The sequence below is a fragment of the Zingiber officinale genome, chromosome 1A (genome assembly GCF_018446385.1).
Source record: "Zingiber officinale cultivar Zhangliang chromosome 1A, Zo_v1.1, whole genome shotgun sequence".
Lineage (NCBI taxonomy): Eukaryota > Viridiplantae > Streptophyta > Magnoliopsida > Zingiberales > Zingiberaceae > Zingiber > Zingiber officinale.
Window position 1 is genome coordinate 24844436 of NC_055987.1, and position 22612 is coordinate 24867047.

At 44.4% G+C, this 22612-nt stretch overlaps 1 protein-coding gene across 1 annotated transcript; it reads right to left on the reverse strand.

Annotated features, from left to right (window-relative positions):
* Positions 1 to 2537: 2537 nt before the first annotated feature.
* Positions 2538 to 6430, reverse strand: LOC122021282 (mRNA turnover protein 4 homolog). The gene is made up of 8 exons (XM_042579386.1): positions 6276 to 6430; positions 5995 to 6160; positions 5808 to 5898; positions 5680 to 5738; positions 3410 to 3470; positions 3250 to 3340; positions 3045 to 3121; positions 2538 to 2900 (listed from the first exon to the last, which is right to left on the reverse strand). The coding sequence occupies exons 1-8, from the start codon at positions 6301 to 6303 to the stop codon at positions 2787 to 2789; spliced, it is 687 nt and encodes a 228-aa protein (XP_042435320.1). The 5' UTR covers positions 6304 to 6430; the 3' UTR covers positions 2538 to 2786.
* Positions 6431 to 22612: the final 16182 nt, after the last annotated feature.

Genomic DNA, 22612 nt, shown 5'->3' on the forward strand with positions numbered 1-22612 from the left:
GTTACTCACTATGGGCGAACAATCTAATAGATCAGTGAAGGATGAAGATTAAGCACATGACTTTTAATGATCTAATAGAGTAATGTGGAATGCTCTTAAAAGATCACCTATGTGAGAAAAAAGTGGGGTTGCTTCGAAGAAAATTGGAGGCACAATTCTTTGAGCTTCTCACAGAATCAGACATATTTATAGCTAAGAACAAATACACTAATGAGAATTAAGTTGTATCAGAGAGAGTTCTTAATGAGATATGTCAATACATACACAAACGGCAGAATAGTTCAAGGACATCGTGTCTACTGTCAGCCAGTAAACAAACAAATCTATTCATGTGGGGGATTGTTAGAAATGTGAATGGAAAAAGGAGGAAAGTGACTCCTTTATGTATGGGTTTAGTCCCACATTAGAAGTTTCAAGACACTATGTTGGTTTATATTGTTGCACATGTATTGATGATATGAACAAATGCATGGAGAGGAGCTCTCTCTCACGCGTGGGTGTGCAAAGGGATGCAAATGTAGGGCTCGGATTGCACTAAACCAAGTTCACTCGTGTACGAGTACGATCTATGCTCGTCGAATGTTGGACCATCAGGGCAAAATTTGCCCAAGCGAATGAACCAACGTTTTGCCACCAGAATATTTTGCTTATTGCTTAAATGTAATAGATGCATTAATCAATAATTAATAAAAAATTTATAACCTCTAGCCATTGAGCTGAAGGGGTTAATAGACAATAAATGACTTTAATTTGATCATTGAATACTGCAAAGGTCTAAGCTTCTATATAAGAAGATTGTGATCAAGAGCAAGAAGAGAGCTAATAGCAAAGTTTTTCCTCCACCTTCGTTCCCCCAAATTCTCTCTTCGCCAAGCATTTCCGCCCGGTGATTTTCCCATGAAAGTAATCAGGTACTTTCTCAGTTCATCATGAATAATCAATGTTTGGTTGTGTACATGGTTCTACTGTTGTATCCTGACAAATAGGCATCCATCATAACCTCAAAACATAGCCAGAGGAGGACGAATCTGTTTTAAGGAAACTGCTTGAAACAGTCCTCGGCATGTTCTTTTCAACACTTGGGACTCTCCAATCAAGATTCTCTAGTCGAGATTCTGCAGTCGGGATTCTACAGTTAGGAGTCAGCACTCGAAAGTATGCAGTCTTCTATAACTCGGACTCTCAAGTCAGGAGCCTCCAATTGGAACTCTTAAGTCAGGAGCCTTCAATCGGGACTCTTCAGTCGAGAACCTCTAAACGAGAGCCTCTAGTCAGGAACCTCTAGACGGGAGCCTCCAGTTGGGAACCTCCAATCGGGACTCCGTATCTAGGAGTATCAAGTCAGAAGTCTCAAGTCAGGAGTTTGTACTCTGGAGTCTACACTTGGACTCTGCACTTGGGAGTCTGCACTCTGGTTCTGGTCAACTCAGCCATCCCAAGCAACTCTTCCTTTCTTGCTTGGCAGTATGAGATTATCAACTCAGGTCAACTCAACAGATAAGTCTGATTTGATTTTATAATTTTAATTCGGACTATTCCTCTATCTCCGATAAGATTCCGATAAGATTATCCAACCTAATATCAAACATAGCAATTAACTAATGGGACTCTTAATAATTCTCAGAACACCTTAATTAGATGGCAAAAATCTTCCACTCTCGAGTCATCGTATTGAGTATCTAGGACGCAAGGAAATTCAATATCCTTATTCCAAAAAATTATATTGTCTAAGCCATATGGACTGGCTAATTAAAAAGAATTCAGAATATGAATACGATTGATAACTGCCTAATTATATAATCATCACACAAAGAATCCAAAATATATTAATTCACAGAAGATCATTGTTAATTACGGAGTTGGGCAATAAAAAAATGATAATCCTAGTTACCCTCATTGACTATCTCTAAGGTGACCGGTCCGGTCCCACGGAAATTTCTTACCGATCACTAGGATAAATCGGGAAACACACGTAATGACCAACCCAAAAACCTAGCATCCTTTGATTGCACTCCCCATTTGGAGAAAAATGGAGTTGAGCAATAAGCATAAAGATTGAGTTGTAAATGAGAGCGCAAATTCATGGGAAAAACTGTAGTTTTAGTTTGGATAACTTTGGACCAAGCTTTCTCCATCTAGTCTCTCTAGCCATCCTCTCTAATTAAAACCTGGAGGCAGGAAGTTAAACAAGCATTTCATCACAACATCAAGAATTAGGCGAACTGCTAGCGGAAGAAAATGGCCATCAACTACTAAATAGCACAATTGGATCACACGGAATAGTGTAACATTCAAAATGGAACCATCGGATCATTAAATAGAATAAAACCTAGATTTACCTCCTATATATAATGACTAATAAGCGCCTGGAGTCATTATATAAAACCTCTAATGATATCACTAAGCAATGACTACATATTAATGACAATTACATTTAGTAATCTTTTTAAATAAAGGATGGCGTTGTAATTTTTATCCTAACTAGATGTTTGATTGTTTCCTAGAGTAAGACATCACAGAAGGGAATCACGAACAAATATTAATAAATAGTAGATAATTAGCGCAAAGAAGATCTACAATTTAACTGGATCACTCAGATCACTCCTAATTGGAGTAGGAAAATTCTGCATTGCTACACAACGCAGTACACATATGTTAATGATACACAATAACATAGCATATTTTGTTTCCTAAGAAACAAGCAAGCCCAACTAAAACAATTTCCTATAGTGACAATCTCTCAGTAGACTTCAATAATCTTGATGCTGATTGTAGGAGTGCCGCAGTTAAGACTCCATATCAGAGTGATCCAAGTCCTCTCTGTAAACCTCAAAATCTTCAGGTGTCCAACGACACAAAAGATGAAGGCGAAAAGTTGCCATCTTAATGTCAAGCAACCTCTGCAAGTATTTACAATGTGTTTCAATTAGTATGCGTCTTCCAACTTTTTAATCAAAGAATAAAAGGTCCCCTGCTTAGTTAGCAGCCATTTAGTGCTATAAGTAGCAAGTAAAATATTGTTGATGGTATGAATATAGATTTACCAATGTGCGAGCTGCTTCTGGTGACAAAGACATGCCTTCTTCACACACAACAAAGTCCGAAACCAGTTCGACAATTCCTAAGTTTAAAGGTAAAAAAAAAGCCCTCGGCATTATTTATAATCATCAGAAAACATCAGTGTTTAAATTTTAAAATAACTTAAAACAAACACATGAGAAAGCATATATATATGAGAAGCACAAGAACCTTTATTTAAGCGAACTGGAACACCCTGTTTCCGAAGATATGGCTCCATTTCATGTGTGAACTGCTCCAATGGACCTTCTTTCAAGTCAACCTGCAATTTTATGGAACAGGAAAGTCAGATATGAACATTTCTGTACTACAGCAATAATAACTTCCTCGCCTTTTCAGTAGCTATGAACCCCATCCTTGCAAAATCATATCCTTCATACTCCCTGAATACTCTGCATAAGTATTGAGGAAAGATTTGATAAATAGTAAGTCTGAAGTTTCATCAATGACATAGTGTTGCTGTGATCAAGATAACTTTCCTTCGTCAGATATATAAATTTTAGTTATGCATCTGCCTATAAGCAACTACGTTGCAAGGTCAAAAATTTCTAGACAAATATTGTGTCACTATAATTTTATATTCTTTGTTAAATGCCTTAATTGGTTGTAAGGAAGCATAAAGGTAAACGTTTGGAGTCTGCAAACCTTAAAGACAGATTCACAAATGCTTAGAAGACTAGCTATTTGATTTATCTGATTTAAAGCTGTGACAACAATAATATGAAATATGCATAGTTCAAGTACAAAATATAAAAATAAATCAATTAATTAGTCTTTTATCAGAATTATATACTGAATACAAATAAATTTGACCAGTTTTAGTCACTAAAAGACAACTATATTGGACCAGCCAAAAGCCTTAATTTTAATCAAGTATCATAATGCCAATATATTATAAGATTCATATCATGAATCCATAACTGGAGACGAAATAGAATATTCCTTCTATCATTTTAGTAAAGAAATTTGGTTGCTTTGTTCACTATAAAAGAAAAATGATTTATCAAAACATAATATACCAACATGAATTATCCTCAACTTGCTCGATTAAAAAGAACACAAAATCATAGTAAATAAGTAAATAGTTTAACATGATAATTATTCAGAACATAAGAACTCCCGTTTCTTGTTTTCAAGAACCTTAAGATATTAACAATTGTTAAGTAACTTAGATAAGTAGAGACGTAGCTATTTCTTTACTAGATTTCATGACAAACAAGGGAACAGAACTTCTAGTCAAATAAAACGTATTTCTTCCTATCTCCACCTTTAAGAAAGGTACGATGATTGCTTAATTGGTAATAGAATCATTGTTACATGATTTTATCAGCATTTAAAAAAGGCTTTCCAAGGCATCAAAGTGTACAACTTAGTTTTGCCAGCAATTTGTGTCAAAGACAGGGAGGTAACTTAGACTAGATACCGTCCAACTTGTGGTCAAATTCTAAAAGTAATTACACAAAAAAGGTAACACCCTTGCATTTATTTTAATGCAGCAAGAAGAAATAAGAAAAACATAAAGAACCACAAATTATGTATAAAACCATGAGGTAAAATATGTAAAGCTAATAAAACCTCTACTCTCTCTTTATTCCTCTCATTTCTATCTTCACATTTGCTTTCATGTACACTTGCCTGCCAGAATGATATTCAGTAGGAAGTGATAATCCTATAATTAGTTCACTCTTATGAATTTGATGAGGTAATTTAAAGTGAAACTTTGCCACATGAACCATCCATGGGTTTTTCAAGGTGTGACAAATGAACTTTGACTAACGTAAGACCAAAATATTGAAGCAGCAAAGATTCAAACATACAAGATATGTAGACTTGCAGAGCAATTCAATTCTGAAATATCCAAATTGACTCAAAAACAATGTTTATTTAAAAATTAAGAAACAGCCAAATTAATAAGCCTACTAGATAAGTAGTGACTGTGGGGTGACTTCTAAGTAGACAAGCCCCTAGTTCTAGATTTATAAAAAGGAATCCCTTCTTATGAAGTGAAACACATGAAGTGCAGATGGAGCAATCAGAGTGAAGGAAAAAAACATATCTAACAACCATTGCCTAAAATGCAAGATATTGAAGTGGACTATAAATATTGAAGTGAACTATAAAAGACAAAATTTTCAAATCTAGGCTCTAATAGTGGTGTCAAGTCAACCAAGTGAGTCATCGCAGAATAGTTATTGATCATTGTTTTTTAAATTGTAAATAAGCATTGAATAAATAATAAAATGAAAAGAATGAGATCCATTATTTCCCCTAGCTCTTCCATAGATTAAATCATTAAACTCAATTTTCAATTATATAGACGATCCACTTATCGTTGGTAGCTGCTATTGTTACTAAAAATGACTTGCATTGATAAAAACTAGGGTAAATTGCAGCCTACACGTTTGTTACTTGAGATATTATGCCATTTTTTTAGCCTTTGAATTTCACATCATAGGTAAATCATCTACATTGCTTTGTTGTACAATAACATGCTAATGTAAACCTTGTACTAATGAAAGCTAAGTCTACCTCACTAATGTTTATTATAATTTAGAATTGAAGTATATAAAAGTATGGTGAAGCAGGTCAAAAAAGGATTACCTCTCAACTTCTTCTTTAGAGAGATTAGTGAAGAGAAGCCCAGCATCATGACGAATAAACTGACAAAGAATATATCTCGGCATGAACAATGGAATGATTAATTAATAAAGCAAAACAAAAAATCTCACTTTAGAAAGTTTATAAATGCCAGGCTTGACTTCATCAGCTACGGACCGCCCTAAAGCTAACTGCATCACTTTGTTTGATCCGAGAAAAAATCTGCACCAAGAGATTTTATCGTCTAGCCATCATTAGTAAAGAATAACAAGAAATGACATCAAATTTTCTACAACCAGAATAATCTCAACAGAATACCTGCTGTTGGACTTGAGCTGATCTCTGAACTCCTTGAATTTCTGATTCCTCATATTCTCGAAAGTAAATACGTAAGCAGAAGGGTAACATTCAACCGCCTCCTTGATAGCGTTCACGATGGCCTCTTTGTGCTCCCTCCCCTTCTTCTTCGTCTTCGACAGTGTCACTGCGCTCATCAAACAAAACAAGAATCACAAGTCGAAACACACCGAAAAATATCTTTTCGCTAAACAAGTAGATTGCTTGACAGTGAAATTGATCAGCTACAAGATTCGCCTCACCGGGCCGGTTGCGTTTAGATTTCGGCATCTTCGCGGGGAGGATTTGCCTCTCTACGCCGCCTTTTGCTCTTCGCCAAGGGTTTTAGAACGGCTGTCTCGGAATCGTTTATATAACAAATTAGGGCATCGGACAAAGAGTCAAATGTTGTGAGCGATGAAATTGGGCCACTTCGATTCCGAAGCAAAAGTAAGGCCAGTTACTCATGCCACAGGAGTTAAAATAATTGGGCCGTCGAAACAAAAAAAAATTATATTTCCTTTTAGTTTTCTTTAAAATATATATATATTAGAAATTAAAAATAAAAATGATTTTTAAAAAATAAAATAATTTTAATATTTCAACATCATTTTTTACTTCAGGATAAAATTTTGGAAAATATCATATTTGAGACGTAGTTTTCACATCTCGTACGATAAATAAAATGGTAAACTTGAAATTTCTTGTTTAATATTATTATCCTTCATCGTAAATATTAAATTCTGAAACGATTTTATAATAATTGATCTGGTGATGACCTAGGAGGGCCCCCTGCCGAGTAGGTTCAACGTTCAGATGGTCGTCAAAGTCAAAAAGTGGTCAGCTAAGAGACTAGCCGAGCCGAAGTTCCCATAGGCCGAGCGGCAGGAGGAGTTTGTGGCAGTGAGGCCGAGCCCACAACTCGATCAACCTAAAGAGTTCAAAGAAGGCGGGTTGAATCTAAGACGAGCTGAAGAAAGGAATACTCAAGCCGATCGGAATAGATATACCTGTAGAAGGCTAAAGAGTTGGCCGGCCGGATAGACCAAGGGAAGTGTCATCAGATTAGCGGCTGACACTTAAGAAGGGAGATATGTCTTAACATCCTTTTGGGAGTCAATGCCGCCGCCTGACGGCGCGAATGGACAAAAAATCGTACGGAAGAAGATTGCGCCGCCTTGACAGAAATGCGTCCGCCCCTTTATGGTAAGGTGTCAGGGATCCTTTCCCGATATTAGCTATTGAGGAAAGCTTAGGAAGTCGCGTCCACCCGGGAAGTGTGTAGTCAACCCGTCGAAGCTATATATAAGAAGAGGAGTAGCCACCCGCGGAGGTACGCGCAAAAAGACTCTCTAGAGCCACTATTCACTTCTCCTTTGTTTTCTCTATTCTCCACTTGCTGGTGTATGACTTGAGCGTCGGAGGGTCGTCGCCGGGAACCCCCTCCCGGCTTGGCACTAACGACTTTTGATCGCAGGAGCGGAGAACCTTCCTCGTAGCGGAGATCCACTTCAGCGTTATTTCCCGGTGGCCATTCATTTCCGACGGGGATCAGGTGTCGTGTCTGTGAGAAATCTAACTGAGAACAGGAGAGCAGGATGGAAGACATGGGATGATCAATGTAGTAACATTGACAAGCGGAAAGAGTTGGAGAGGTTAATCCGCGAGGCAGCGAGAGGTAGAAGAACGAAGGATAGCCGAGCTAGCCGACACGAGCGCACGAGCATATCTTAGGATCCGCGGTAGAGATCCAGAGATCGTGATGTGGCTGAACCATAGTCCCGGCCGGAGGCAAAGATCGAACCGACACGGCCAATACCAAACGCCGATCCTCCTTTCACGGCGTTGTTTAGGACACCCTCGGAGGAAGGGGCGGAGCCCTCAACAGGTTCCTCGTCGGATGAGGCGCAGAGGGATGCGAGGAAGGAAAATCAGAGGGGGACTCACTCACCCGAGCAGATCAATGGGCGGTTCTCGAGGAATCATGGAGGACCCTTACCTCATCATTACACCCCATTGGCGATTGGGGAATACAATGGGCCGATCGGATGATCACTTGGCCAAGTTATGACAACGGCCACTCATACAGATGGAGTGAAGTGCGGGTATTCTTGACAGCTTCGGGACCGACTCAGCGGTGGTTCACGCTAACCGGAGTCCATGTCGTAACCAAGGATTTCGGGTGTCGCTTTCTTGCACCACTGCAGTAGCCGACTGGGAGCCAACTTGTTTTCATTGAAACAAGGTCCTCGAGAAGCACTAAGGGGCGCGATCCATGATATAACGGATGGCGATGGACATACGATCCTTGTAAATGCCTTCACTCGAGGCTCGTGGAGGGTGAGTTTTCGATCCTCATTCGTGACCAGAAGATTTTGCTCATCTTCAAAGGAAGGTCACGGAATACATCAACGTGAAGAAGGGCCGAAAGGAAAGAGGCGCGGTCGAGCCCAACCGAGATCGAATACCAGTAACCATCCCTCAACGGGTCTCGGCGCGGGTGTGCAACCGTATCCCGAGCCAAGAATGCATGCGGTCCGTATAGGAGCCCCGGCTAAAGAAAGGCAAAAGTGGACCCATGTTGTAAATTCCACCAATCGAGAGCGCACAACACGTGGGAGTGTCGGCGATCCTAATGGGCATCGACCGCCCAAGGAGTATAGGCGTCGCCCTATTGGATCGACATCCAGAGCACGAATCGACCGAAAAGTCGAGGTCGAAGGGCTCGGGAGGAGCATGGGAGCATCGTCCGAGAAAGAAGCGCATGCCGGCCATAGCCATGACGAGACATTCGGAAGAAGAGGAGAGCAGGAGGAGCTCCGTGGAGATTGGGATGATCTCGGTGGGCCCAGGGGAGATTCATAGGGGCAGAGGACCCATGACGGTGACCATCATCTGTTGATGGATGCGAAGAGGAAAGAGGGGCTCGAGATCAGCTTCGGCCCTAAGGACTTGGAGGGGGTCGAAATCCCTCATGATGACGCGTTGATCATCAAGGCGGTGATCGCAAACTACACCATCCGCCAGACTTTCATCGACACAGGAAGTTCGGTAAATATTATTTTCAAACAAGCATTTGATTTATTGCAGATTGATAGGGCTGAGCTCTTGCTCATGGCAACACCACTGTACGGCTTCAATGGCAATGAAGTCTCGCCAATCGGTCAGACAAGATTGGCCGTCTCGCTCGGAGAAGAGCCCCTGATTAGGACGCGCACCACGAACTTCATCGTGGTAGATGCGCCCTCAGCGTACAACGTAATATTGGGGTGACCAGCTCTCAATGAATTTCGAGCGGTGGGCGAAGTGCGAGGGGACCAGGTGGCAGCCCGGCGGTGTTATGTGGAGATGGTCAAGGCGGACGCTAAAGCTGCCAAGAAGTGCCCCCGATTGGAAGTAAACGCCATCAGAGAGAAGCCGCCCCCGCTGGTATACGACAATAAGGAGGAGGTGCAGATACATCCGAGTCAACCGGAGGCTACCACCTTCATAGCCTCCGATCTGATCGGCCCGCAAAAAGAGGAGCTGGTCACCTGCCTTCAAAAGAACCACGATGTGTTTGCCTGGTTGACGCACGAACTGCCTGGCATCGATCCAAGTGTGGCGTTGCATGAACTACACATTAGGCCAGACGCCCGACCGGTCAAGCAAAGGAAGCGTGACTTTAGCGCTGAGCAAGATTTGATTATCCGGGTCGAGGTAGAGAAGCTACTGGAGGCCGGACACATCAAGGAAATTCAGTTTCCGACCTGGCTCGCCAACGTAGTGCTGGTCTCCAAGCCAGGTAATAAATGGCGGGTGTGCATCGATTTCAAGGATTTAAACAAGGCCTGTCCCAAGGACTCCTACCCGTTACCCAGGATAGACCAGATGGTGGACTCGACGGTCGGATGCGAGCTGATTTGCATGCTTGATGCCTATCAAGGCTATCATCAGGTACCACTCGCGCGTGAAGACCAGGAGAAAGTCAGTTTTGTCACGCCCGACGGGACGTACTGTTATAAGGTCATGCCGTTCGGATTAAAGAACGCAGGCGCCACCTATCAGAGAATGATGAACAAGGTGTTCCAGAAGCAGATCGGACAGAATTTGGAGGTATATGTCGACGACATACTCATTAAGTCACTCCGATCTGTCGACCTGTGTGCAGATGTGGAAGAAACGTGCCGAACGCTGCGAAAGTGCGGGATCAAGCTAAACCCAGCCAAGTGCCTGTTCAGCGCTAAAGGTGGACGGTTTCTGGGATACATAGTCATTGAGCGGGGAATCGAAGCGAACCCGAGTAAAGTAAGAGCTCTCCAAGACATGGCACCGCCCCGCAACCTGAAGGAGGTATAAAGGCTGACTAGGAGAATCACGGCCCTATCAAGGTTCATATCAAAATCAGCTGACCGGAGCCTGACATTTTTCAAGATTTTAAGACGAGCAACCAAGTTCCAGTGGGATGGTGAATGTGACAGGGCATTCGAAGAACTCAAGCAATATCTCAGCTCCTTGCCCATCCTAGCCAAGCCAACTGTGGGGGAGCCGCTTTTAATTTATTTATCGTCCACCGAGCATGCCATAGGTTCAACGTTAATCACTGAGAAAGGGGGGAATCAGCAACCGGTGTATTTTTTAAGCTACATATTGAAAGACGCTGAGTCACGCTATACAGGTCTTGAGAAGCTCCCTTACGCTCTCGTCCTCGCTGCCCGGAGGCTTCGGCCCTATTTCTTGGCTCACCCCATAATCGTGATGACTAATAGCACCTTGAGTCGTGTCCTGCTCAACCCTGAAGCGTCTGGCCGGTTAATCAAATGGACCACTAAGCTCAGTGAGTTCGACATACAATACCGACCCCGGTCGGCTATCAAAGCACAGACGTTGGCAGATTTCATTATAGAAGTACCAGACCCTAAGTCAGAATCCCCATGGAGGGTATACGTTGACGGCTCGTCCGCCCGACCGGGTAGTGGAGTAGGTATCCTGCTTATTGTTGGTGCAACCTTAGGTCAAGGTTGACCTGGTTGACCCGACTCGAGTTGACTTGACTCGAGTTGTATTTTGATGTTTGACTTGGGAAGATTGTTGATGCAACCTTAGGTCAAGATTGACCTAGTTGAGTTGCATGTTGATGTTTGACACTCGTGGAAGAGTTGTATTCTTGATGTGAGACAAGAATAGATGGTTGGGAGATTATTGGTGCAACCTCTAGGTGAGTTGACCTGGTTCGAAAAGTCAAGTATGGAGACTTGTGAAGGAGCAGGAGCTTAGCAAGATCAAGCGTAGGAGCTTGGAAAAGTCAAGTATGGAGACTTGGAAAAGTCCAAGCGAGACTTGGCTCGGGGAAAAGTCCAAAGTCCAAGTACTGAGACTGGAAGAATCGGGAAAAAGGTGGTGGCAGCGCGTGGAAAGTCAAGTATGGAGACTTGCGGAGAGAAGTCAAGCAGGGAGTTTGGACAGGAGAAGAGTGAAGCGGAGGAAAGTCCAAGTCTGTGAGGTTGGAAGAAAGTCGGTGAGGGAAAGTCAGTGAGTGAGTGAAGCGGCGGGGAAAGAGTCCAGGTGAGGAAGGATGGTGAAACCGTGAGGCAGGTAAAGAACTGTGAGTGAAGCCGCGTTGGTGAGTGAAGTGAAGTGAGTGAAGCTAGGTGAATGAGAAAGTCCTAGCGGGATGTTAGGCGGTGTGAAACCACAGTTGGTGTGGAAAGTCTGGTGAGTGAAGCGGGGCGAGAAAATCCAGATGGATCGGGATGATCGGACATCGGTGTTGAGAAAGTCCTAGCGGTCAAGGGTGACCGGATGCTATTAAGTACCAGCAGTCGAGGTTGACCGAATGTTGGTTTGGGAGACTTGGGACTTGGTTTAGGCAAAAAGCTCGGATCGAACTCGGCGATCTTGCCTTCGGTTGCGGTGCGGTCGACCGGTGACCGGATCGATAACAACGGAAAGCAAGCTTCTTCGACGGCGGGATACAAACTCGGTCTCACACCGATCGGAGGCGGCCGAGGAGAGGTGGGATCGTCGTGGACCGATCATATGGTCTCGGATGACGATGATCAGAAGAAGCGCAGCAAGTTGGGCAACTTTCGAATGAGACTGATCGATGCGGGGCCGATCCGAGAGGATTCAGATCGGTCGGTGAGGCCGTTCAGTATAGAGGTTACCTCTTGTGTATAAAAGAATCGAGGGCATCTTACGCGACAACTCTCTTCTTACTCCTTTCGTTGCTAAGTCTGTTGTGCTTGAGTTTTGTTGAGCTCGTCCAAAGCTTCGCGTGAGCTCTGCTGCTTCATCCGGACTCAGTCGACGAGAAAGCAAGATTGGTAGAGTGCTTGTGTATTCTTATTGTATTTCTTGCTTACTCTTTGTTCTTGTACTCTTTGTTTGCTGTTGCAAACGTTTGTGGCGAGGTTTCTCCACCCACAAGGAGTTTGTTGTATTAGCCGGTTCTCCGGGGACTCATCCACCGACGGATTGAGTGGACTCGTCCACCTTACGGACACGCCGAGGAGTAGGAGCCCTAATCTCCGAACCTCGTTACATCCTTGCGTTGAGGTTTGGCTTTCTTCTCCTTAGTTTCTTCCTTGTATTTCCACTGCAACTAACCCTAATCGTAGGAAGAACGCGAGAGTTTGGGTCGGCTATTCACACCCCCTCTCTAGCCGTACGAAGGATCCTAACAAGTGGTATCAGAGCCAGGTTGCTCTTCGTCGGATTCACACCCGTGGGAGCAAAGCTAGAGATGGATCAATTCGGAGAAGACATCACCATTCCACCCTTCTACAACGACAACTTCGCATATTGGAAGGTAAGGATGATGTATTTTCTTAGGACTAATATGTTGAATTGGTTTTGTGTACAAGAAGGTTTTACTCCTCCAATGGATAAAGAAGGAGAGCCTCTAGAGAAGAACAAGTGGACGAAGGAACAAGTCCACCAATCTACAATCAACAATGAGGTAACTAAAACAATTGAATTTTCATTACCTACTAATATTTTGTGTAAGATAGGTAAGTACAACAATGCCAAGGAATTATGGGATAACTTGGCCAAGTACCATGAGGAGAGCTCCACTTCAAGCCATGAAGAGGAGCCTAGTGAGCCAAGTAGCTCACATCATGGAGGGAGCGAATTGGGAGTTGAGGGCTACTCAACATCCAAGGAAGAAGAGGAGGAGAGTTCCTCTTGTTCAAGATCGGAGCAAGAAGAAGATTCTACCTCCGGAAGGGATGAAGGAGAGAGTCATCCATCCCAAACCCTAGGTAACTCAAGCATTTTAGTTTCAAATAAATTACATATATTATGCTTTGAGTGTAGGGAGTATGGACATTACAAGAGCAAATGTCCAAAGAGAGTTAGGAAGACTCCACCGGCGCCAAAGGTCAAGGTAGCCGGAGTCCCAACACGCAAAGGCAAGAAGCACGTGGTGTGCTTTCAATGCAAGCAACGGGGACACTATCGGAGTCAATGTCCAAGGGGGAGGCAACCTCACAAGGGCAAGAGACCGGGCACATCGATAGGGGGAGCTAAGGCAAACCCTAAGGTAACATTTAAGTCTCATTCTTGCAATTCAAATAGAACACATGCTAGTAGTTTTATTGCAATTGTCAAGAATGATAAGCATGATAATCTTAGGAATCGATATATGTGCTTAGGTGCCAAGCATGTTAGTCTAGGTAAGGATAACACTAGAAATACCAACCCTAGGATTAACGCTTCTAAAGTTAAGGAAAACCTAGGTAGAAATCCCAAGAAGACTAGACATATGCCTAGGAATACCTCAAGGAAGAGTGATAAATCAAAAATTGAGGTATTAGAAACGGAGAATCAAGTCTTGAGGTCAAGGCTTGATACCCTAGAAAAGGCCCTTAAAAATTTAGAGAAGTCAACTCTAGGGCCTAAGGGTCAAATGTTCAAGGACAAGAAAGGTTTGGGTCACAAACCTAAGTCCCAAGTGGTCAAGCCCACTTATCATAGTGTTCCATTCGATTATGGAACAAAACCTAGGGCTAGGAAGACCACCACCAAGGTCACAAGGGAAGTCACCCCTATAGTTGACCTTGATGAGACCCAAATGACCAAGGCTTTAAAGCCTAAGAGGGTCATTAGGAGGGTTGCTAGGGAAGTTATCCTAGTGAATTTTTAGTGAACCCAATGAGCTCAAATAGGTATTGGGTTCCTAAGAGCATCTTCTCTACCCCATAGATGGGTTAGAGAGTGTCAACTCCAATAAGAAGGGTAGTTAACCCAACTTTGAGGAGATTGACACTCAAGGAGCATTTTCAAGGTTTTTGGGAACCTTTGAAAATGAAATGGAATAATCTTTATCATTCACTCCTTGGAAGAGTAAGGTGTGCCAAAGTGAGAATATATTAATCTTACTTTGAATTGACACAATTTGGAAAAACCTAGAGAAATGTCAAATTGGGATTTTGATATTCTCTTAGGTAATCAAGGCAATCCGGGCCTTAATTTAGAAGTGCTACTCTTGTAGAATTTCAAATGATATAAATCAAACAAGAGATCAAGAAATGCCAATTTGGGTTTTGACATTTTCTTGGAGCACTTTGGGCAATCAAGGGTTAAATTTTAGGTTAGCAAAGTGGTTAAGGATACTTAGATAGGTAATCTAGGTATATTTATTTATGCTAAATCTTGCCATGATTGTTTACCCTCACATGTCATGACATCATGTTTAGTTTTATTATCATTTGAAATGTCATGATAATGCTTAGGTTATCTATGTGTCATGTGTTAGTTTAGTTTCAAACTTTATGTCATGACATCATGACATTGGCACATGTTTTTACTTATGATATCATTATATGCCATGTCATCATCTCCTGCATTATAATCAATGAAATTGATTTAAGGACAAACATATAATTTGATATTGAGATCAAATTGATGTTTAGAAAATGCATGAGAACTTAGCCTAAGTTGACCTTAACCCATATCTCACATCAAATTGACTTGAATGTGGTTTGATACACCTTAGATGTGTGTGAGATATTAGGATCATGAGTTAGGATCAAGGTGCATAGTTTTTGTACCTAGATGAGCCTAATTCAAGAAAAGGAGGATCATAGGGAAAGCTTGTGTACAAGTCATGTACATTTAGCCCTAAGATTATGGTCCTAAATTCAAATGGTTTTAAAATCATTTTGAAATTGATTTGGAAAACCTTGATGAAGTCATCTTAGTGATTGCTTTCATCATTGAACATTGTGATACAAAGTTGAGTTAACTTTGAACTATTTCAAAGTTTTCGAATTTTGTATCAAGATTTGAAAATGGAAGTTATTTTCATAGAAAACTATTTCCTCTTGATAGTATATGTTATGAGGAGTGTATACTCAAAGTTTAATAATTTTTGAAATTTTCTGGAATTGTTTATGGGTTTGAATTTGGGTGCGATTCGAGGATCTTTGGACCGATCCGGAATGGACGATCGGAAAGAAATCGGTCGATCCGAATGACCGGATCGGAAAGTGGGATGGTGACAGGTCGTCAGCGATCGATCCGGTGGTGATGGATGGATGGTGCAGAGGGGATCATCGATGATGTGATCGGTGCGTGGTGACCGATCGAGGCGCACCAATTGAATGCATCTGAAATTCCGTTTGAGTTGTGATTTTGGATTTCTAAAGGTTTGGAACTCTCAAAGACATTGTTGGTGCAATGGTCGGAGGGAGTTGGGGTTTTTACCTAATTGTCAGGGGAGTTGACTTTTGGGAGTTTTACTCCTTAAAACTTTTGAGGATTAGTGATATGATTATCACTAAGTTGATTGTTGAGTTTAGTATCAAGGGGAAATTAAGAGTTTCAATGAAAGGTATGGGACTTTCATTAAACTTTGACCTTGATATCCTCCTTTTACTTTTGATGTGTGGGAGGAAGTGTTTATTGGAGGCCCAGTTAGGTTATCGGGTTAACCTAAGCTAGGGAAGAATGTCAAGGAATGTTCAAGGGAGAACATTGGAATTCTTTTGATGTGTGAAGGGGAGAACTATGGAGAACAAGTTAGGTTATGGGTTAACCTAAGGGAGAATGTCAGGAGAATGTTCAAGGAAAGAACATTGGACATTGGAAGATGGTTGGAAAACCTAAGTTAGGTTATCGGGTTAACCTAACTTGATTATAGTTTTGTCAAACATCAAAGGGAGATTGTTGTGCAACCTTGAGTCGGTGAGTTGAGTTGACTTGACTCAGCTGACTCGAGTTGTATTTTGATGTTTGACTTGGGAAGATTGTTGATGCAACCTTAGGTCGAGATTGACCTAGTTGAGTTGCATGTTGATGGTTGACACTCGTGGAAGAGTTGTATTCTTGATGTGAGACAAGAATAGATGGTTGGGAGATTATTGGTGCAACCTAGGTCAAGGTTGACTGGTTGACTGAAAAGTCCAAGTATGGAGACTTGTGACGGAAAAGTGTGGCACGGAGTATGTCAAGCGGGGGAAAGCTTGCGCGAGTCGAAGCTGAGCTTGTAGCATCACGCGAAAATCAAGATCTTGGCGGAAATCAGCGAGCAACTTTGCGCGGGAGAAGCGGGTAATAAAGCTGTGGCTCGTGGGGGAAAGAAGCACGTGGCGCGGAGCATCACGGTGGACGCGCAAAGAGTCAGAAAGTGGAGACTAGCAGAAAGTCAACGGCGGTCGAGTTTGGCACGGAAGTCAAGTGAGGAAGGGTACGTGCAGAGTCTGGAGTCTGGTGAGTGAAGCTGCGAGAGGTGAAGCGGTGAGGCCGTCACAGTGTGTGAGAGAAAGTCGTGAGGCGGAAGATTTTAGTCTGAGGTGAGTGAAAGCGCGTAGGTTAAAAGGAAATCTGTAAGGTAGGTGAGTGATGATTGGATCCAGTCAGTGAAAATCCTAGCCAGTGAAGCGGTGAGATGAATGAGAAAGTCTAGGCGCGTGAAACAGTGTTATAAAGGCGCAAAGCCGTGGAAAGTCACAGTCGAGTGGTGGAAAGGAGCAAGAGCTGCAAATCGATGTGGGGGACATCGGTCGGAGATCTGGTCAAGGGTCGTTACGAGGATAGTCAGGGTTGACGATGATGCTAGGAAAGTGGAGGCAGTTTGGGGACTTAGGGGAGACCGGTCTAGGACTTGACTCGAAACGACTTGGTTTTAAAGCAATCGATTCTGCCATGAGCATCCGATTCAGAATACCGTTGGTATCGTACCCGATGTGGCGGAGATATAGGCGAAGGACCAAGATCGTCGCAGGGGAACCACAACGTATCTTGAGCATACGTGATCGACCGGTCTGTCTTGTCAGGCACTCGAAGTTGGCCGCAGTTTACGATGCAGAAGTTGGGGACCGTGGATCCGGTCAGAGGGCCAGTCACTCACGATCGAGTCGAATACCGATATGCGATTACCTTAACATTACAGCGCCAGCGTGGCACCGTCCCGTATATAAGATAATCGTGGTCTTACGAACTTACATTCTGCCTACTACCTGTTGGCTGCTTGGTTTTGGTCGTTGACTCGTCGTCGATGAGAGCGCGAGCTAAAGCCCGTTGTTAAGTTTTAATTCTTCTTCATCAGTTCGACGAGAGAAAGCGAAGAATGGAAGTTAGGTTTAAATGCCTAGAGTTCGACGAAAGCAAGATTGAGCGAATTGGTAGAGTGCTGTGTTCATTGCTCATCTCATCTTGAGAAGTCTGGTTAAACGAGTGGCGAGGTTGCTTATTGTATTTCCTTACTCAGACAGGGAGTTGCAAGTTTCGTTGGGTGGGTGGGTTCTCGTGTGAGTTTCTCCAGAGTTTATTATTTATTGTGTCCACCTTATCGGACTACCGCGTTGGCCCCTCAACCTCCCATCATCCTACCTATCACATGGGAGTAGGAGCCTAATTCTCGAACGAACCTAGGTTGAGGTTTGCATTCATCAAACTGCGCACTTTCCGGCGCAACTGAGTTTAGTCCCTTGTAGCTCTTCAGGATAACATTATCGTAGGAGTTTAGGCGAAGATGAGATTCGGACAAGCTCCTCTGCGTATGTACATCCTACCCGACGCCGAGATCTGCTAGCGTTGCTCGTGGCATCGGCTTCTGATCTGCCACTCTTCTCTACATGGTCATGAAGTGACATGAGCCGCTCAGAATCGTACTCCACAGAATACCGGTACTGGCGGGTACCTTAGTTTGATCGGACTGACAATGGAAAGCTTGCCTTTGAAAAGGCGCTCAGTGAACTCTTATATGAAAAGCAAAAAGGTGTTAAAAATACTCCGTCATTATTCAGCGCGTCTGAAATGGCTGGCTGTGTCCAGTGGCGAGATTCATTGTCCGGCGCGCGGGTCTCCAGTGCGTTCGACGATCATGAGAAATATCAGCACCCATCATAGGTTCCTCATCGGAACTGGTGTTTAACAATTTTAGGAGGTCGTGAGTCGTGGTCGAATAGTTTAAAGAAGGAATTGCAAAAAAGCTTGGTTTCACCCTATCTCGGTTGGTTTGTACATCCTGAGGACCAGCGGAAGGACATCGTGCGCTCTTGATTGAGAAGTACATCGTGACATCTCTGGATCAGGAGGGCGAGGCGGGCGATCGCTGCGAAGAAAATCCTAGCGGGGTATATTTTTGGCCAACTGAGAATCGAGCGACGAGGCGGTGGCTTCTTGTCACCCATCCTGAGTATCGACTCCCGAACATATTGAGGAGATGTTGCATGTTAAACATTGGGAATCGTTTCTATTATCACACCGAAATTGTTGTTGTTGATTATTTTCACCATGCGGTGGTCAGCGCGGTGGGCAAGGCCAACGCCACAGAGGTCGAGAAAATTCTGCAGGGTAATTCAGTAATCGTATTAGAGAAGGCGGGCGAGCATTGATCAGTCAACCTGGTCAGGAGTGGCGATGTGACCACGCATACTAATCTCCACTAGCCACAATAATCTGTAGTCCGGTCAATCGACAATTTGTTGAATTTGCGATCTGATACCTGCGACTTGATGTTGCGAGGAGCCAGATTAGTGTATCGTTACGTATTCGGATGACCTCCAAAGGTCAGCTGTTCGCCAATCGGAGATCCTGCATACCGGGTTGACTTGACTCATGGCGGTGGTGAGCGCGGTCATGTGGGATGACAGTCGTAATTTAGTACCCGTGGAGCGGTTCATCGTGCGGAAACGTCCGGACGGAATGGGGAGCGGCGGAGAGCACATGGCGAGGGCACTGCGGAAGGATAAAGCATGCGGCAAACTATAATGGCCGGGGTAATCCCTGTGATCTTCGGTGGGCGACCTAGTACCGAAAAATTCAATGGGTCGTTTAGGGGCCGTCCACGGGGGCGGGGCGTCAATCATAAAGGCGGTGGGCGGTTATTAAAGTACTACTTGGACGGAGGGGCTTGAAGGCTGGAAGGGAGGTGGGCGAAAAATCACCTCAACCTTAGAGTCCGGATGAGAGGTGGCGAATGAATCATGCATGTACGCGTGTACATGTTTTTTCTCGGGGAGAAAACAATTGGATCTCTCACTGACCTTCTATCAAGCGTCTAAGCAATCGTCGCGTAGGCGCCTGGGCGGCGACCTTAAACGGTCGTCGAAAGCGGTGCGACGCGACCAAACCCTCGTCATCGCCACGAAACAGCAAACCTAACCTGTGATCATTATCACGTGACGGTCCCTCGGTGCTCTTAACGCCGTCGTCGGTCGGTCGCGTACAAACCTCGCGTCGTCCGCGGCGGCCGATGGTCAACGATAAACCTCAGTAGATCGGGAAAACTTAACCCTCACCGTGTGGCACAATAAAATCTCGATGGAACAATTAAAGCGTGTGATCAAGTAAGTATATCATCAGATAAAGACACGAGGCGAGTCCAAATATCGAAAGAAAATCACGGTGGCGAGATAGATACAGGAGCAAGCAGCGAAAAGTTATGCCAATGCCACATGCGTGTACATAATCGATCGCGGTCAACAAAAATCGGTCAGAGAAGCTTCGAGGTTCCTTCGATCGTAGGCGCTTTCGAGTTAAAATGAGTCCTCAGATAATCGCGATGTTGATGCAATGACGATCTGCATCTGCCCTTGTGAGTAAAAATGTGTCCTACGGCAAAAGTGAGATTCGCAGTGCGGTAACTATCCAATTATCAGTGGTCGATCTGGATCGGATGTAAGCCACCTTCATCATGAACTGCCGTTGCTGCTCGCTCTTTATGAGTCTCGAATTCGGTAGCGCAAGGCTCCCCGTCGGAAAAATTCGAATCTACTGCCATGATAAGCGTTCCGCTGGACTAGAGCTTCGCTTTAGAGTGGCTTCCTCGGACTGCGAGCCATGCACCCGCCACTTGGAGACATGTTAACATGTACATGCCTTACATGTTTAATTTAAACAGCCGAGAACCCGAGGAGCCACCATTTCTTCTCGGGATCCACGCGGCCCTGCCCCTGCTGCAAGCTGGTGCCGTGATCTTGCCTTCAGAGGTGGATATCTTTCTTGAGTCGGTCCAATATGCAGAACGCGGTTTCTTTAGCTTTTGCCGCTCTTCACTCTTAGCCAGTCATTGAGCACACCGGGTGTCATTTAAACCATGACAGGTGCCCTAAAACAGAGGCGTTTCTACCAGTTTCTCATCCTCCAAGGTGAGCCTCAGCTCATAGTCCACCAAAAAAGCGAGAGTATGGATCAAAAGCAAGCTAAATTATAAGTGCAAAAACTCACGTGATCGGTATGTTGCGCTGAGTTGTTTGAAGCGCGAGGCATACCCAGAGGGCTTGCTTGCATCTTCCCATATCTCAGCCAATTGACCCCGAATGATAATCCGGGTTCAGTCTGATTGACCGAGTCACCCGACGCCAAAAGATCTTCGGTAAGAAGGTGGAGTGTGGCTGTGACATGTCTTCGATGAGTCGTGGCCGAATGGGAAGAGGTCGATCGACCCGCGCGAGAGGAGGAGGGTATGGGGTTGATGCTTGACCTCAAGATGCGGCCCTGAGCCGATAAAGGTGACAGACTAACGGCAGGAGAGGCGATGAGAGGGTCGGAAGGTGTTCGGTCGGACGAGACGTGGATGACCTTCGACGATATCGGGCCAGAAGCGCCAGTCCGATCGACTACCCTCTCAACTGAAGACGCAGAGCAAGCAACTTTTTTCGCTCGACGCCTCTTCCGTGCGTTCTTGAGTGACGCCTCAGATTGCGAGCCCTCCTCCAGAACAAGTTGAGCCGTCGGAGGCTCTGCGATTGGCGCTCCCACCACCGCTGATCCAACCGACACCAGGTTCGACTCCCCACCAGCTTCCTGAGTGAGCCCCTGCTCGGGCATTAGCGGTTCGGGGAGATCTTCCAGCTGAAACCCTCGCTCAGCTAAGACTTCAACCACTACCTTGTCAACATCGGCAATGGTAAGCTTCGATTGTCCGACCAAGCGTGCCCTCATCATGATGTCAGCTGTAAAATAAAAAGAGAAATCAGTTAGATAAAGATGAAAAAGGTAAAGGGATGATGTACCTATGTTGACTGGCTCGGACGGGCTGATCGGGCTAAGGCCAAAAAGTGCCAAAACTCCCCCCTCCAACAACTTGTGAATGTTGAACTTCTGGCCAGCCAGCATGGAGGCAACAAGCAAGTAGGCAGGAGTATTCTTGTACCGAGGCAACGAAGGCTGAGGCCCCAGCGAAAGTTGTCAAGTGGTTTGTAAGGAAGGCCGATCGGGGGAGCGAACAAAAAAGAAGTATTCTCGCCAATGCTTATTAGAAGAAGGTATCCTGTCAAAAAAGACCAGGCCCGGTCGAGCTTGCAAGAGAAAGGTGCCTGGCTGATCGGAAAGCTTCGGGTAGTAAAAAAAAGTGAAAAATCGAGGGGGTCAAGGGGATGCGAGGTAAACGGAATAAGATGATTACCCCACACAAAAGGCGAAAGGAGTTCGGGACTAGCTGAGAAATGGATAAGCCAAAGTATTTACAAACATCCAGGATGAACGGATGGAGAGGAAGCCGTAGGCCGACAACAAATTGGTCGCGGAAAAAGCAGACACAGCCGGTCGGCGGAATAGAAGGCCAATCGGTGGACAGCGGGACATGGATCTCGTAGCCAGGAGGAAATTCTAAGGTGTTGGCTAAAGTTCTAAGCGTCCTACTCGTCAAACCTAGACTCCATAGTATCGTACCAAGGGCCAGGGGCATAAGAGGAGGGCTCGGATGTGCCGGCCATAGCAAAAGGAATGAAGTGAAAGAAGACGGGAAGAAAAACAAGCCGGAAAAGGAAGACAGGGGCAAAGAAAGGAGTTCGCCGGAAAAGCAAAGAAGGTATAACAAAAAGGAGCCACAGAAGAGGGCGATAAACTCACCCGAGATGGAAGTAGCAAGGGAAGTAGAAAGAGTCGCCGAAGAACACGGAAGAAATCGCTGAGGGGAACAGACGAAGCCACCAGAAACAAAAGCACGAAAGAAGACGACGATGTTAAGCTTATAAACACCCAGAGATCTCGCTTGGCCGTCCAATAGACCGCACGAACATCTAGAGGCAGATATGGCCGTTCAAATTCAAAAAGCCCAAAGGTCACATCCCAACGGGTCACGTCAAATGTGTGTCAACAGAGGGAGACGCGTGGCGTGCCTCGATAGGGCAACTGCCAGAGTAATTAAGGAAGCATGCGGCGCATC

Bases quoted from the DNA above. Each gene is read 5' to 3' on its own strand.
- LOC122021282 (XM_042579386.1), bottom strand. From the start codon at position 6,303: ATGCCGAAATCTAAACGCAACCGGCCCG. The intron at 5,739-5,807 runs GTGAGATTTTTT...ATTCTTTGTCAG, and splicing joins GCATTTATAAACTTTCTAAA to TTTATTCGTCATGATGCTGG. The intron at 3,122-3,249 runs GTTCTTGTGCTT...CTTTAAACTTAG, and splicing joins TCCAGTTCGCTTAAATAAAG to GAATTGTCGAACTGGTTTCG.